The sequence below is a fragment of the Hyaena hyaena genome, unplaced genomic scaffold (assembly GCF_003009895.1).
Source record: "Hyaena hyaena isolate Hyena2069 unplaced genomic scaffold, ASM300989v1 scaffold_678, whole genome shotgun sequence".
Taxonomy (NCBI): domain Eukaryota; kingdom Metazoa; phylum Chordata; class Mammalia; order Carnivora; family Hyaenidae; genus Hyaena; species Hyaena hyaena.
The window spans coordinates 983,387-1,001,694 of record NW_024081305.1 but is presented as its reverse complement, the minus strand read 5'-3'; the positions used below and the strand labels follow the sequence as shown (position 1 = coordinate 1,001,694).

At 42.9% G+C, this 18,308-nt stretch overlaps 1 protein-coding gene across 3 annotated transcripts in view; it reads right to left on the bottom strand.

Moving 5' to 3' along the window:
- ZNF395 (zinc finger protein 395) overlaps nucleotides 1–18,308 on the bottom strand; it is a 44,644-nt gene that overhangs the window by 12,802 nt on the left and 13,534 nt on the right. For all 3 annotated transcript variants that reach the window (XM_039217172.1, XM_039217169.1, XM_039217171.1), the window contains exons 2-3: nucleotides 1,879–2,125; nucleotides 103–308 (exon numbers count right to left, since the gene is read on the bottom strand). In XM_039217172.1, the coding sequence (XP_039073103.1) occupies nucleotides 103–308; nucleotides 1,879–2,112 (440 nt within the window). In that variant the 5' untranslated portion in view covers nucleotides 2,113–2,125. The remainder of the gene's footprint in view (nucleotides 1–102; nucleotides 309–1,878; nucleotides 2,126–18,308) is intronic.

The window sequence follows — 18,308 nt, the reverse complement described above, 5'->3', positions numbered from 1 at the left end:
AGGAGTTTCACATTCCTTCCCCATCACAAGACATCCCACAACCCAGTACCTCACCACCCACATGACTTCCAGAGCCCAGAGCCCAAGTGCTCCCACACAAACCTCTTTGGGACATCAATGTTCCTGGAGACAGGCCTATAGGCTGGTGCCTGGGGAATGGGGCCCTGCAGCTCAGCCAGCCACACCTCCTCCGCTTTACAGCAGATTTGTAACTTCTGATCCAAAAGCCAGACAGTCACCTTGTCCTCTGCCCAACTATGCTGCTCCACTAGTCCTGTGCATTCTTGACCCCCGTACCACACATAAACCTGAGGGGGAGAAAAAGAGCAACCAGTGGTCAGTAATTGGTAGTTCTTATGCCATATGCCCCTGGTTCTGAAAGCCAGGATCCACCTGCCACAAACTGCCTCTCTGACTCATTTGTTTTTATTTTTTTAATGTTTTTAATTCATTTTTGAGACAGAGCACGAGTTGGGGAGTGGCAGAAAGAGAGGGAGACACAGAATCTGAAGCAGGCTCTAGACTCTGAGCTCTCAACACAGAACCCGACGTGGGGTTCAAACCCATGAACTGTGAGATCATGACCTGAGCCCAAGTCAGATTCTTAACCACTGAGCCACCCAGGTGCCCCTATCTCTGACTCATTTTTAATTCAAGGAAATGTTCCCAGGTACCTGCTTCCCACCTGGGCATCCAAATTAGTCACAGTGCTTCCCAAAACAGATCCTTATAAACTCTCTAGATAGAGCAAACATGCCAGTTTCTGGAATTATTTCCTGATCTTGGAGTCCATGTACGATTACAGTTAGGTGTTACCATCTTGAAATAGGCTGTTATAACCATAAGATGTTTTCTGTTAGCTTCATAGTAACCAGAAAGAAAAAATCTCTAGTAGATACACAAAAGATAAGGAGAATGGAATCAAACTATATGACTACAAAAATCAACAACTCACAGAAGAAGACAGCAAGAGGAAGAAAGGAACTACAAAACAGTCAGAAAACAATTAACAAATTGGAAGTCCTTACCTATCAGTAATTACTTTAAATGTAAATGGATTAAATTCTCTAACCAAATGAATTGGAATCTATATCCATCCTGCTGATGTCCTGCTCTGTCTTGCCTTTGAAGTCTTTTATATCTGCTGCCTATATATATTTCCAACTATTACCCTGAATTGATTACACACTGACTTTTTCCCTCCAGAGGATTCTAAGTCTACCTGAGGACTAGATGGTAGGGGTGGAGAGGTAGGCGGACTTCTCTCAAGGAGTGCCCAGCAGTTGGCAGGTCACCTTCTATCATGGGAAGAGAGGCCTGGACAACAGAAGCCTCAGTAGGGAGGTAGAACGTAGAGTATTTATGGGCCCTTGAGAAGGCAATGCATTTGGACCTGGTGATAATATCAGGTATCGGTGATGACTGAGCCCTGCCACAAGGGGAGGGAACACTGGAAAAGGAAATCCAAATGTCATCCTAACTAAACAAACACCTTTGCCTCTTGAAAACGTCTAAAGGTGATTCAAAGTTGAAATATTATCTGTCTCTCACAAGCCTAAGATTCTTGTTTTGTCAAGTTGAAAACTGAGGCAGATTGAGAAACTGAGCTCTTGCCATGCTTTGACCTGAGGTTTTGAGTAAACATAAGTCCAGAATAACAGACTCTAGACAGCACTGTCATGGAGGAGCTGTGGGTCTGCTAACGATGGCTTGTTCTCTAGGGAAGCCTGCTGCCCAAGGGCCCAGAGGGATGCAAGTAAAAGGTCTGTGCACAAACTGGTGCCCAGAGAGTTTGTCACCTGTCACTCAGGGCACTACTGGCCTGCCAGCCCCAAGCCTGGGGAGATCAGACACCTGTCCACACAGCGATCAACCTACCTTCTGCCCAGGTTGAAAGGCCACCTGCTGGAGTCCCGAGGGGCCAGGAGCCTTGAGGATCTCCTTGGGCTGCTCCCGGCAGGAAGTGTCCTTAGAGGCGAGGAAGGGCTGGGTAGCCGCTCCCTCTAGCAGCTCAGTCTGAGGCTCCAAGGGTGGGGCTGCCCCAGGGGGCCCCAACACCCGGGCTCCCAGGAGGGACCGCTTACCAAGGCGCCGGGACAGCACGCTGGCCATGCTGCTGCCTTTCCTGTGGAGGCAAAGGGGACAGGGAGTCCTTTGTTCAGGAAGCTTTTTAGTATAACGCCCTACATGCAGCAGGAGTCTAGAAGTATCCACTAAAGTAGATGAAACATTTTAAAGTAACTTCTACAGGGGCGGGTGAGGTGTTAAAAAAAAAATAAATAAAGTAACTTCTACATTTCTTTTCTTTTTACAAAAGTAATAGCCATTACTAGTAGGATATTTAGAAAATACTGATTAAGCACAAGAAAAACAAATCACTCAAGATGCTACCTCCCAGAGATACCCAATTTTCCTATATAACATGTCATGTTTTCTTCTACATACATATTTGCATACTTCTGTTTCCACAAATATGGGATCATGGTTAGGTAAACTGAATTCTCCCTTAATAGCTTCTGTAGGTTTTGCTACATCATTAAATGTTACTCTATAAAAAAACACTTTTAGAAGCCACCAAGTATTTTCTTAGGCAGATGCATCATTGCTAACTTAACACATCCCTTATTATTGTACCTGTTTAATCGCTCTGCCTGCAAGCAGTAGTCTAAGCTCAACCTCAGCACACACATACCTAGGATGCTTCCTTAAATATGACATCACTAAGTCAAAGCACGGAAACATCTGTCAGAGACTAGCAGATTCTCAAGCTTAGTTGGGTTCAAGGTTGCAAAGAGCCACAGAAATGAGAAGTGAACTCTCCTTTCCTCACTTTACACTTGAGGAACTAATGCGCTGAGAGCTTGAGTTCACAACAATAAAAGTGGTCGGCGCATTCATCCCATGATAAACAGGAGCCAGGGTGAAACATGGCAAGTGTCATTTCAGCATACTGAGGCACCCATGTACCCCCATTCATCATACTGCAGAAAGAAGGGAACTGGGTGGCACTGCCTTCCACATTCTAGAGAGGGAAAAGCTAGGGAGGAGACTGAAACTAGAAACCTTGGTCTGATGTCTCCCTAGTCAAAATCCTCCTGTGAGAGAGGAGGGTTTCTAACCACTGTGGCACTCAATGAACTCCAGAGCTGGGTGGACTCTCGGGAGTAATTTGGGCCCCTCCTTGACCTTCATGCACTGACACCATTCATTCCAGAAAACAAGAACTTCATCTTCCGGATCCCTGGATCCCTTAGTGATCTGAATCTGTCTACAAGCTTACCCTCGGGAAATCCCTCCCCTGCCCTGCAGCCTGCCCACTAAGTGAGATGCAGGGAAAGCACAGATCTGCCCTCAGACCACACACTCAGTGCCCACTCACAGCCTGTTTCTGCATCTACAAATCACAATTCTCCCCTCACCAATATGTTGGGGGAGCAAATGAGAACATTCTGTAGAAGCTCTTCACAACCTGCGAAGCGTGGTAGAAATACAAAGCAGCACTGTCAGTATCCTCCTTCTTGGTTCCCCAGCCTATTTAGCTGCCCTTCTCACCAACTCCTGAGAACTGACTTCCATCAGTCACCTAACAGGAGAGGCCTTTACAGCCCCTTCACCACCACAAACCTGAACCCTCTGCTCCTGCACAGGGCGTGAGGGTCAGGTGCCTACCAGGAGGCCTACCTCTCAGCACTGGGTCCCCTGGCAAGAGGGAGAGTTAGAGCACTGGAAGAGTTAGACCCAGCCCTCTGCAAACTCAGGCTGCTCTCCTTCTGCACAACCATGAAGAATTCATGGTTCTTCAGCTGTTCTGCAGTTCATTTCCTTTGGGTTCCCTAGCACATTCCTAATCTCTGCTGTTCCAGGTCCTCTGTTCCCTCCTAGTCATTTATTGTTAGTATTTAGTTAAGGAATTGCTATGTGCAAAGCACAGTCCCCAGTGCTGTGGGAGGTATAAAATACAAGAATATTCATGGACCTCTATACCAATGTTATTTCATGCCCCACCAGGCCAACTCTACCCCAGTCTATTAAGCTTGGCATTTCAAGAGACTGTTCCAGTCACATCTCTCCTCCCTTTCACTTGCCCTCCCCTGACCACACTCAGACCAGAAGAAAACCATCATCACAGCTATGAATTCAAACTTGTTTTGAACAGTTCCATAAACTTTTCCTACTTTTTACCCTTGTCCCAAAGTGCCTCAGGGCTTTGTTTGGGTCCCATGCTATTTCCATATCTCCTTATTCCAGCAAATTATCCTAAGCAAACATCTCTACAGTAACATGATGGGAAATATAAGTTTAAAAGATAATGATAATGTTGCAAACACTGAGAAAAAGTATTTGGCTCATTTTTAAAAGTATTTTACTCCAAGCTTCAGATAGCATGGTATCAGAATCAGATAGAATCAGATTGCATGGTGTCTCTACCATGATTTCCCTAGAAAGCAAAGAGTAGATAAGAAAAGGTCGGAGTCACAGCAACCTATAGAGTTCCTGTTTAGCTGTCTGGTGATGTCACAGTGTTACTGAATAACACTATTGGGAAGAAAAAAAAAAAAAAAAAAAAAAAAAAAAATTAAAAGAAGTAAATAAAAAACCACTACAAAAAAAAAAAAAAAAAAGTATATCCAAGCCAAGTCAGTCAGTTTTAGGAACTCACCTACCTTCATCCTTGAAGTCTCCAGCAAGAAACAAGAACCTCTGACTTCCAGATTAATTTCAATAGGTTCCTAAGAGCTAGAGGCAAAGCTGCAGTGCCATTTGGAGACATCAGATGGCAGCACCCATCCAGGAGAAAAAAGGAAGGGGAAAAAAAACCTTTTCTTGACCAAAAAACATAGTGGCCGCCCCCACTTTTCCACAGCAGGAAGTTTGAGGTTTCTAGCACTGAAAATGAAGAAAGGATACTATTTCCAAAATTCCTGGGCTGACAGTCGTCAGATGGGACCTGAAATATTTGGCTAACAGAGCCTGGCGATGTTTTTGTAAGCCTTTTTCTTTTGTAATTTACAGGATACTTTTTACTTGGTTTGTGAATCCCAAGCCCTCAAAAGCCTGCTGGATTTGTGTCAAGTTGGTGAACCTGTCCACTTCCAGCTTGTCCCCACTTGCATTCAATTTCTTTTTGTTGTTGTTTCATTGGTTCTCTTGTTGCTTTTTATTTTTTTTTTAATTTTTAAATTTTATTTAAATCAAAGTTAGTGTAATAACAATTTCAAGAGTAGAATTTAGTGATTTGTTACTTACATACAACACCCAGTGCTCGTCCCAGCATTTGCTTTCATTCTCGGGCCTTTCCCCTTTAACTGGTCCAAATCCACTGAAATACATGTTATTATTTGATTTTTTTATAGTATGCCCACATCTTAATTTTTAAAAGCAGAAGAGAAACAAGGAAGGGAAACTGCCTTTATCAAGTACCTAATAGGCAGTAACTTTCACAGATTGTACCTAATTAAATCCTCAGAAACAACTTGAGATCAACAGTCTTCTATTTCTGATGAGGAAACTGAGCCACAGAGAGGTCAGCTTGCTGAGGCTACATAAATAGAAGCCAGTGCTGCTGGGCAGGGGAAGGGAGGTTTCTAGTAGGTGTGGGAGCTTTTAAAATAAAACAATTAAGCCGCTTTTTATCTACATGGTACTTTTTTTTCCCCCTGTGTCAATGAACCTTGATAGGAAAAAAAAAATAGCTCCCTACAAGTCGCTCTTTCCCTTTCTTTGTGCATTTTCTTTCCTTGAAAATCTCTTCTCCACTTGGCCTCCTACCTACAAAATAAAGGTCAATGTTTTAGCGTGACCTTGTTAAACAGTCCAAGTCACTGTTAATCATTTAGTGGTTCAGGAAGACCTTTACACACATATTGATCACCCTCTGAGAGAGCACAAAGAGATAATCGGGCAATCCCAAAAGTTAAGAAAATTTTTCGTTAAGTTTTTACTGGGGATTGATAGCATGGAAGTGAAGAATACGAATCAGACTAAATGTAAAACAGGCAGCATCATCACCAGGTGCGATTAATGCCTCTCTTGTGTTCATTAGTACACTCATTATTTTATTGACACAGCTTTATGGATAACATAATCAACAGAGTCCTTCAGGGATTCAGAAATGAACTGCAGACCTACAGGGGTTTATCATGCAGGTGGCTAAAGGAGCCAGGTTAACTCTGGACCCAGAGTGACTTCCCAGGATCGCTTACCACTTTACACCTTGGGTGAAGGGTCCCATCCTCCCACCTAAGCATGTTCTATCAGTCTAACTACAGCCCCCCCTCAAGCCCCTCTTCCCTCAACTCTACTTCTAGTCATTCCCCATTTGGGTTTTTTCTTGGGAGCTATTGGTGGTCCATATAAAGAGCCATGCCTTAATTTAGTATATGGTTCTAGTGCAGCAAAGAGAAACCAAGAAACATCTATTTCAGGGTAACAATAACAATGTTTCAACATGTAGCCAAATCCCACTTTATGAAGTTATTTGTAGAATTCTTTGAAGCATAAACTCACTCTAAAAAAGCCTTCCCAGTGATGGCCAGTTTTAAGGGGATCCTGAGCCACCCTGTGCTTCTCACCTTGCTGTTGTCAGTAAAAGGTGAGGCTGGCTGCCCTCGTATTTTGGTCAGTGTCCAAAAGGGGTTAACTCTTTTCCAGGCTCAGCAAACATATTCTGATGTGCTAATAGCCCTTAATGAGGACATCTGCCATCAGTTAAATAACTGGAACAGATAGAATAGGAAAACAAACCCTTTCTGTGGTTCTGCGTTGTAAATTGCTATTTGACATGTGACTGTTGCTGTACAACCACCTGTCTCCACACACGTACGTGTGTGTGCATGTACTCATGTACAATGGCTCTCTCCTACCACCCAAGGGCGCTGCAGCAAGCCAGGACATCACCTAACGGCACTTCCAGGATGCAAGTCGTAAGTCAACATGACTCATTACACAACTAGTGGGACTTCTTGAGAGTTTTCATTGTTGTTGTTGTTGTTTAAGGAGTGACATCTGGAACAAGACTCCCATTTGCTGAATCCTGAGAGCTTGCCTCCTCCCTAATGAACAGTTTATGAAGCATGGTGAGGCACATTAAGCCTCTGCTGAGAGTCTCAGGTCCTCTACTAACCCCTAGCTTTCTGCCTGTTTTATGATCTCCACTGGGTAACCACAGCCCAGAATAGCAGTTTGAAGTTTTAGTTCTTTGGCTAAGCATTCTGCATTATCAGTCTTGAGCTTTTATCAGAAAGCTAATTTTTTCTTTTAAATTTATAAAGTTTTAACTTAAAATTGTTTTCACTGTGATTGTTTCTTCTTTTTAAAAAAAGTTTTGGGGGGGTGCCTGAGTGACTCAGTCAGTTGAGTGTCTGACTTCGGCTCAGGTCCTGATCTCACGGGTGAGTTTGAGTCCCATGTCAGGCTCTGTGCTGACAGCTTGGAGCCTGCTTTGGATTCTGTGTCTCCTTCTCTCTCTGCCCCTCCCCAGCTTGCACTCTCTCTCTCTCTTAAAAAATTTTTTTTTAAGTTTATTTATTTATTTAGAGAGAAAGCAAGCTGGGGAGGGGCAGAGAGAGAGAGGGAGAGTCTCAAGCGGACTCTGCACTGTCAGCGCAGAGTCTGATGTGGGGCTCAAACTCATGAACCGTGAGATGTGACCTGAGCTGAAATCGAGTTGGTTGTTTAACCAACTGAGCCACCCAGTTTACCTCCATGGTGATTTTCTAAGCTCATCCAAAGGTCAAAATATTGTAGCAAACCACACCTATTAATTCACAACAGAATTCATTGGGGAATAGGATTCCCAAACAATTCTTTTTCCAGCAATCTGTAGCCAGGTACGATCTCTGTTGAGAGATGCCACGTGAATTTATAGCATATTTATGACTATATGCAAATATGTCTTTGGTCTTCATAGTTTGCAGGTCACCATTTGAACCTTGGCAGAAGCCAGCTGTCATACTGTGTTATTACCACCTAAATGCCTAGTGGTTCTAAAGCTTAATTTTTTTTCTGGGGTACCTTCTCCAGAAAAAGTAATAATAAAAAAAAAATACTCCCTTCCCTGGGTATGTCAACCTTTCTTCCCAGAGGACTCTGCCCAGCCTGGCTTTTGAAACGCAACCCTCCAAGAGTGGCCAAGGGCCTACGCTAAAAGACTTCTCAAGTTATTTATCAGGTCCTATTATAGCATTTCAAAATGTGTGCTGTGCATTTTAGATTTGCACAATACAAGCTTAAGATATACAGCACTGGGCACATTAGTGATTGATTCAGTACGAACATTTCTAAATCAGCTGTTCGAAAAATGACCATTCGGACTCTTCAGGGCATTCTAATTATCTTCTTTTTCTGACAGTTTTAGAAAGCTAGATTATATCACATTGGTGTATAGTTTAGACTACCAGTAAAATTAAAATTATAGACTATCAGGATTGACAGGCACCTTCAAGGCTGCCTATCCCCTATTCTCTCCACAGCATCCCCTGTGAGTACCAAGCCTTCCCATTATTGTAATACACGTAATAGAATAATGGAAGGGAAAAATAAGGGTCCCAAACAGCAGTGCTATTTTCATATTCCAGCAGATGGGCCATAGAAATAGGTCATCCGATCTAGTTACACTGAATTTTCTCCAGCAAATAATAAAGGACCCTGATCCACAAACACTTTTGTTAGTCTGACTGCACAGTGATCATTCAATCAAGTAAAAGGGACCATTCTGTTTGCACTGCCAGCAGGGAAGGAAAGCTGTTTTCACAGTTCTGCCCAGGAACAAGTGCACTTCCCCTTCCTTCACACCTAGCTCCCCACTTGCTTTCAAAACCACTGCTGTGATGCCCTTTGTTCTGCTGCTCTGGCCTGCATACACCACTCTGTGTTACACAGGACACTTCTCAGGCTAGTGCTTGATACATGGTCACACTCAGGAATCTATTTCTACTGCTGCCAGGAGGGCTACATCTCCCATAGACTGTAAGCCCTTTGAGGACACAGACCAAATCTGCTTTATTGCACCAGATTTATTATTTTTAAATGGATGATACTCCTATGGCTGAGGAGAGCCCTGGGTTCAAAAATAATGTCATAAGAAAGAATACCTGTGGCTTTCCCTAAAATGAAGGCTGGTTATCAAAAGCAAAGGTAGTTTTAGTGTTCAAACTCAGTTCTAAGACAGTAGTGTTTTCTTGAACACAGGCAGAGAATTTATATAAAGAAGCAGGAATTAAGTAAAAACATGCTTGCAAATACGCTGTGTGAGGTAGACAGTCGGTGTAGCACTGTTTTTGTACACGCATGGGGGGAAGGGAGAGTACACATGCACATGTGTACGTGTGTGTGCACGTGCATGCACTGTGGTTAAACCTGATCTCAACTGTGCTGAAACTATGTGAGCGTTCCAGAAGGAGGCGGAGAGAGGAGTGATTGCTGACTCGGCATTTTACCCAGAGCCCAGTGGGAGGGAGGGAACCAGGAGCTGACTATCTCCTGGAGAACAAGCCACAGAGAAGCAACAGTTCTCTCTAGCAGTTTGTAGACTAGGCATATGAGATCTGCTCATTAACTCAAGCCACCGAGGACTGTTTGAATGGCACTTGGGTTCACATTCACTTTAATGCACACATTTGGGGACTTCCTTTTCTTCCTGACCTTCCAGCAACTCAAAAAAATATGAGGAGACCATATAATCCCCATTTTACAGCTCAGAAAACTGAGGTTTCTGGAGGTCATTTATTTGCCCAAGCTAGCAAGCTGTGGTGTTTGCAGCTTTCCTGGATCCTCTCTGATATAGTTCTGTCTTCTGTGCAAGTGGAGACCCAGCAGCAGGACAGGGGCGCAGGATGGAGGGCTCGGACTTTCACAGCCCTGATGCCTTCCCATGGCCTTATCTCATCGTCATAGGACTGAGGAAGAAAGTGTGAGTTTCACTGGGAAGAAGGGATCTATTAGAAGAAGGGATCTGACAGAAGAGATCTATTACTTTTCATAGTAATGGAAAGCTCAAGCTGGCAACAAAAGAACCACCCCCAAAATATAAAACATGGAGGTGAGGGGCTTCTCGGTGGCTCAGTCAGTTACGAATCTGACTTTAGCTCAGGTCATGAACTCACAGCTGGTTGGGTTCGAGCCCTGCATCAGGCTCAATGCTGACAGCTCAGAGCCTGGAGTCTGTTTCAAATTCTGTGTCTCCCTTTCTCTCTCTGCCCCTCCCCTGCTCATATGCCACCCCCCTTTCTCTCAAATATAAACAAACATTAAAAGGAATTTTAAAACATAATAATAAAATATGGAGGTGAGAATTTAATCCAGAGCCCATTAGCATAAGGCCCTGAGCAGTGCACATACCAGAAAGGGAAGCCTGTGTAGTAACGTTGCCGAAGGTGCCAATCCTGAGATCAAACAAAGGGGGGAGGGGGGGTGAGAGATGCATTCTCTACCTTTTTTTCATGAAAGTGGTTAAAGTAGAAAAAACTATTTTGGATTCAACAGTTATTTGAATGAATAATCACATTCCCTAAAGACAATCTACAGAATGGGGGGAAAAATACTTGCAAACCATGTATCTGATAAGGGATTAATATCCAAAACATATAAAGAACTCAACAGCAAGAAACAAACAACAACAAAACCCACAAATAACCCAATTAAAAGTGAGCAAAGTACGTGAATAGACATTTCTCCAAAGAAGATATACATGAAAAGATGCTCAACGTCACTCATCATCAAGGAAATGCAAAGTAAAACCACAATGAGATACCACCTCACACCTGTCAGAATAGCCATCATCAAAAAGACACAAGACAAGGAGTTTAGCCAGGATGTGGAGAAAAGGGAGCACTTGTGCTCTGTGGGCAGGAATGTAAACCAATGCAGTTGCTGTGGAAAATAGTATGGAGGGCCCTCGAAAATTAAAACCAGCATGACCATATCAGTAATTCCACTTCTAGGAATTTACCCAAACGTACAGAAAACCTTAACTCAAACAGATATCTCTGCACCGCCCCCACCATGTTCACAGCAGCATTATTTACAATAGCTAAGAAATAGAAACAATCCAAGTGTCCAGCAACGGATGAATAAAGAAGATATATATATATACACTATGGAATGTTATTCAGCCATGAAAAATGAGTAAATCCTACCATTTACAACAACGTGGCTAGACCTTGAAGGCATTTTGCTAAGTGAAGACACATGGAGAAAGACATATACTGTATAATCTTACTTACATGTGGAATCTAAAAAAAAGGGGGTGGGGGCAAAACAGACAAACAAGCAAACAAAAACTCATAGAAAAAGAGATCAGACTTGTAGTTACCAAAGGCAGGCAAAGGAGAGAATCAGAAGGCACAAACTTCCAGTGGGAAGATGAGTGATGGCCAGCATGATGACCAGAGCCAACACTGTTGTGTGATCTACAGGCAAGATGTTAAGAGAGTAAATCCTAAAGAACATTTTTCTTCTTTTCTTCATTCTTTCCTTTTTATGATATCTATATGAGAAGATAGATATTAGCTGAATCTGTTGTGATCATCATTTCACAAAATATGTAAGTCAAGCCATCATGCCGTATGCTTTCAACTTGTGCAGTGATACAGGTCAATTATTTCTCAATAAAACTGGAGAAAATAATAATCGCATTTGTCGACAATGCTAAATATACAGGTGGGAGGCTTGTAAAGAGGGTGAGAGCCACCGGCTGCCTTGCCTGGGGAATCAACAGGTAATGAAATGGCAGCAGCCCTCTCCTGTGGTGGATGATCAGAGCACAGAGGGGCTTCAGGTGCCCAAGAAAGGTGCCACCTGGCCTAGAGGCCAGTCAGCAGTGTGAGCCCCAAAATTAAACATAAGAAACCATGCACATGCAGACAAGATAGGTCAACTCAGAGAAACCTAACCAGGAAAGACAAACAGGTAAGGAGAGGGATCAAGGTGCTACCCAAATACCTCTCAGGAATCCAAGATTAACTGGGGAGGCACCGGTCTAAGATGCAAGCCAATGGGAAGCTATATTCTTGGAAACTATAAATCACAAGAAAAGTGATGTTGGCATGACAGAATATTCTAGCGGCTGAAAGCATTTAAATCCTGAAATAGGAGCTGGACACCAGAATTTGTTCTAAGACCAAAATGGCTGACAGGCCAATGGCTATAGACCTATCTGGCCAGAAGGGAGGTGGCAGGCCTCTACAGATCAGTTTTTAATCTAAGTTTTCCTTTATTTCCCACTCCCCAATTAACTATGCATGTTTTCTGTTTCCAGATTTGGGTGGAGGGGCAGCTCCTCACCCTATCACTCTATCACCTTCCTCTGGGAGACTCTGCTATGTTCTGAGAGGGAAGCATTCCTCTGATAACCAACCGGAATGCTTCCAATCCCCCAGGAATGCCGTGGCTGAGAGGGGGGAAAGCTAGACACTGCTGAGGGGCTGGACCTGGCTCATCAAAATGAACACCCAGCTTGTGCAGGAGAAGCTAAGCCAAGGCACACTCCCTGCAGAGGGCACTTCTCTAGGGAAAGAACAGATGGTAGATAGGGATGTGAACAGGTCTACCTCCACCTGTGAGATCTGTGGCACTCAGTCACCATCCTGGAACCTCAATATCCTGCCTCACCTGTGAAAAATGAGAAAAGTTCCCAGCACCAGGAAGAAACTCAACAGATGTGTTTCCTTCCCCTATTCCCTTCATCCAGGCCAGTGCTAGATAGCTAAGTAACACAACGTGCCACTCTGAATGCTCGGTAGCCACTGTCAAGTTGGCATCTGGGAATTGCAATTAGCAAAGGATATGCAACCAGGGCCAGTAGTACAATGACTGGCTCTGAGGGAAACCAAGGAGGAGACCGCATGTGAGCCACTAATTAACTGAAATAACAACAAAACTGATTTCAGCAAGACAGGGGAACCGAGGAGTCCAGCATATTCCACCTGGAGGCCTGATGGCCACAATGCATCAACCCCAGGGATCAGGGCTTAGAGTTCAACACCTAGCCAGACAGCTTAGCCCTTGCAGTTGAAAGCCAGAGCCCAGGCCCCTGCCCGTCTCCCACATGACCTGGCCCCTGCTCATTTCGCTCTCTGCACACAGGTCCTCCAAGCCAAAATCTCACTGTTGGTGCCCTGCCCAGGGTCAAGGCCTGCTGCCAAAGCTCCCTGAGGCATAATTCGACCGGCCTCTCTGAGCCACCTCCAATGCCTGCCTCCGGTAGACACTTCAGCTTCAGATTCCAGATTCCAGCCTCTGACCCAGATCCGGATCAGGCCCACACCGGGGCAAACCCACACGGGAAACAATTCAGCACTGACTCACCAGAAACCCAGGGAAAGCAGCACCCCAGAACAAACACACCAGCATTTTTAAAAACCTACTGATATTCAACACATGTGCCAGGCTCTTACCAATGAACCCAATACTTATGAAGCCTAAGCTTCAGACCCTGCTTTTAAAGAACTATAGGCCTCATTGAGCTCCCACCTGGATCACACATCCAAGCGCTTGTTTATAAAAGCCCTTAATATGCTCCGGAGCTACATTCATATATTTGTGCTGTATAATTAGATGAACGAATCAGAATGGGCTTCTTTCAGGAAAAGGCAAAGAACATCCAGCACTCTGACACTGAACCCTGAGAAAAAGATGGTTCTTAGGATTAAGTTCATAAAGTTAGATGAATACACATGATAAAATTGTAAGTGTTCGACATAAGTTAATTAAATTGAAATAAAGTATGTTATGAATCTATTTTTTTTTAAAATCTGCAGAATGCCTTGAGAGTGAGGGAGACAGACACGTTTCCCCAGAAAACAGAAAGTCAGACATCATAAAGGAAGACTGTTTAAATACACAGTGAAAAATGAACACGGTGCGCAAGGTTGATTACCCAAAGCACAACTGCTAAGGAAGTTCCTTTCTCTGAAGAAGGCTGTTTAAGGAATCTTCATGCCCCAATAACTGTGGGGCTGAGGAGTTCAAAGATGAAACAGAGATGGGGGAGCTGGTGAATGAGTGGTCAGTCACCCCAGTCTTGGCTCAGTATATCAGGGTGTCCACCCTTGAATGTTTCCCCTGAAACGGATAGGCTAATGGCACTGGTCAGAGAGAGCTCACTGGTGGGGATGTTCTAAGCCAAAGTGCCAAAATAAATGTGGATCAATCACAGAGACCAGATGGCTCTCACTCCTGAGTTTTGAGAGAAGTGAAGGATGAAATCAGCACTTGGTAGGCCAAGACACACAGGCCACGGTTATGCAGCACTGGTGAGCTCCTGCCTGCCTCAAGGACAGTCAAGGAGGCCACCACACATGGAGTCTCACCCCTGTTATCAGGCTGGCAGGTCAACTATACTTAGTTCAGGGCCAACAGAGGACTAGGACCTTTTGAGGGAAAAGGCACTGACATGTGCACAAGAAAACAAAAGTGCGTCTAACCACTTCATTAGAACTGTTACAGAATAAAGTAGCAAAAGAAGAGATCTTCTATGCAATAAACAGCATTTCAAAGACTGATGTTCCTTCAGGAATGTTCCAAAAGCTATTATCTGCCAAAGATTTACAGGTCAGTCACTTGCTGAGCACTTAATATACTGTATCACATTTCATCCCTCATGATAATCCCATGAGACAAGTACCATCATCTTTTCCTTTTTACAATTGAGATGCTGAGACTCAGAGAGGTTAAGTAATATGCCCAAGGCCACACAGCTAGAAAGTGACAGAACAGAGATGTGATTAAATCAGATAGGTCTGATTCCAAAAGCTATGCTCTGTCTACTTTCTTATGCAGGAAAACTATGCATCAAGAAGAGTAAGAGTCTAGACTAAATGGCCTCTTGAAGGCTCCTTGTTAGTAAAAATTTGTGTCACAGAGAGGTTAATGTGGTATTGGTGGTTTGGGCCTGGAAGAGGAAATGAAATGGGCATTATGATAGCCAAGTATCAAGTGTGGGGCTCACCCAGGGTGAGGACTACAATTATTCTTATTTAACACTTTTATAAATACCCCCAAGAGAATACACAGTGAGACTGGATTGCAAATGAACTTCCCAGTTATGTGACCTCGGGCAAATTACCTCATCTCTAAGTGTCTCAGTTTCCTCACCTATAAAATGAGGAAAACACTGGCTCCTACTCAAAGGATAATTTGGAGCTTTGAGGAAGCAATGCAGCTTTTTTTCAAGAGTGTCTTGGTTTTGGGGGCTCCTGGGTGGCTCAGTTGGTTAAGCGTCTGACTTTGGCTCAGGTCATGATCTCAGAGTTTGTGAGCTCAAGCCCTCTGTCAGGCTCTGTGCTGACAGCTCAGAGCCTGGAGCCTGTTTCAGATTCTGTGTCTCACTTTCTTTCTGCCCCTCCCCAGCTCACATTCTGTCTCTCTCTCAAAAATAAACAATAAAAAAATTAAAAAGAAAAAAAGAGTGTCTTGGTTTTTAAGTCTCCACACTCCTCTTCCTAGAGATTCTGATTTCCTTGGTCTGACAGAGAAGCCTAGGAAAAAAATGAAAAAATGTACTTCAAGTTCTAAGCATTGTCCCTTCCTTGTGGAGTACCCAATAAATGATAGCCAAAATAATAATAATATTTATAAAAATAGAAATAAGGCACCAAACTCTGGGTAACAATGAGCCAAACTTATGGGAAGATTACAGGGGAAATTTTGAACAAATAGGGTGGAAAGCAGCCAGTAAATTTTAACAACGATAGAGGCAATGTAATACATTTAAGGAAAAAAAATTAAAATTAAAACTATATAAAAGCTCTGGGGCAACAATCTGAACCCCATAAAAAGACCTCTGTGTCACTACAGATCAGACTGTGATCACAAAGGCCAAAAGACCAACAAACCAACTGTTTTGTCCAGCACCACTAAGAGTACTAAAAATGAAAAGAAACGCACTGCCCACTACCCCCCACCCCACAAATTTAGAGACTAATCCACAGTGGGGACACTGGTTGCTGCCCAAGAAAAAGAGAAATTGTAAAGGAGAGGACAGTCGCCTAAACGGGCTGTGTGGTGTGATGGAGAGGGCATGCTAAAAAGGCCAGGAAGATCAAGGCCAGAAGGGCTCCGAGAGAATCTATCAAATGGGAGAGATAAGGTGGGGTGCCAACTTTGTCCCCAAATCCTAAAGGACCAAAGAGGGAATGCCTGTTGACACCCCAGGGAAACAAGAGGAGGAGACGCCTCAATACCCTCAAAAGAAGGCAATATAAATGCATTACTGGGTTTGGACAATGGTTTTAATGCAACAGTGGAGTTCCCTGGGGTCAGGACCAGGGTGACCAGCAGCACCAGCATATGACTTCAAGAGGGACACAGCCTAGCCCTCCCTTGCCACATTGGCTCCTAAAGGCAAGGACTTGGCCTGACATGATGAATTTTCATGATTTCTAGGAGTTCTCAGAAATCTAGAGATGATGGCAAGAAGGGCAAATACAGAGAGACACACATCATCCTTCTCCAAATAAAATGAAACTGTTAATAAAAGTAACATGACAGTGTTCTACATTTTTTTTTAAGAACACTAAAATGCTTGCAAATGTGCCTCACCCTTGGCTTTAGCATTTAAGCCACACTTTGTATTCTAAAGATGTCATGGAAAAGAATTACAGATGCATTAAAGGTCTCCTGTTAGGAAATTAACCGGATTTAGAATTTAGCATCCAGGATCCTCAGTGTGCTGCTTATCATCCGGTGATTCTTCTCCATGTAACCACAACCAACATGCAGACCAAAGTCCTTGGGGAGACCAAAGACAATGGACCATTGGGCTCAGAGGCGCTCTTGCCAACACCAACCCTTCTGACCAATCAGCCATGGCTCGCAGGGGGCACACATCTAGCACTACCTAAATCCCTTAAATCCTGCCCTCGTCTTAGAAAACAATTGCTTCATCCTGGCCAGAGTGATCAGACATGAGACGGGGGAAAAAAGGCATCCAAATTGGTAAAGAAGTTAAAGTGTCACTATCTGCAAATGACATAATACTATACATAGAAAACAGTAAAAGCCCCACCAAAAAACTACTAGAAGTTATAAATGATTTCAATACAGTTGCAGGACACAAAATTAATACCCAGAAATCAGTTGTATTTCTACAAACTAATAAAATAGCAGAGAGAAAAATTAGGAAAACAATTCCATTTACAACCACACCAAAAAGAATAAAATACCTATGCATGAACTTAACCAAGGAGGTGAAAGACATGTACACTGCAAACTTTAAAACATCAGTGAAAGGAATTAATGATGACACATGCTCATGGATTAGAAGAAGTAATGTTATTAAAATGTCCATACTACCCAAAGCAATCTACAGATTTGAAGCAAACCCAAAATAGCAATTTTCACAGAATTAAAACAAACAATACTTAAATTTCTGAGGAACCACAAAAGGCCCAGAATGGCCAAACCCATATTGAGAAAGAAGAACAAGTCTGGGTGTATCATAATGCCAGATTTCAAGATATGCTACAAAGCTACCATACACAAAACAGTATGGTACTGGCACAAAAACAGACACATGGATCAAAAGCACAGAATAGGTCCAGAAATAAACCCATGCTTATATGGCCAATTAATCTATGACAAGGGAGGCAAGAATACACAACGGGGAAAAGACAGTCTCTTCAATACATAGTGCTGGGAAAATGGAACAGCTACACGCGAAAGAATGACCACTTGCTTACACCATACACAAAAAGAAACCGAAAATGGATCAAAAGCTAAATGTGAGACCTGAAACCATGAAAATCCTAGAAGAGAACATGGGCAGTACCTTCTTTGACATTGGCCTTAGCAACATTTTTCTAGACTTGCCTTCTAAGGCAAGAGAAACAAAAGCAAAAAATAAAGTATTGGAACTTCATCAAAATAAATGTTTTTGCACAATAAAGGAAACCATCAACAAAATAAAAAGCCAACTCTAGTGAATGGGAGAATTTATCTGCAAATAGTATATTCAATAAGGGGTTACTATCCAAAATATATGAAGAAATTATACAACTCAATACCAAAAAAATAAATAATCCAATTAAAAATGGGCAGAGAAACTGAATAGATATTTCTCCAAGAAGACATAAAGATGGCCAAGAAACACATGAAACAATGCTGCACATCACTAATTATCAGGGAAAAGCAAATCAAAAGCATAATGAGAAATCACCTTACACCTGTCAGAAAGGTTAAACTCAAAAAGAAATTTTAAGAATTTTAAAATTAAAAAAAGAAATCACAAGGATTGGTGAGGTTGTAATGAAAAAAGAACTCTCATGCACTGCTGGTGGGAATACAAATTGGTGCAGCCAGTGTGAAAACAG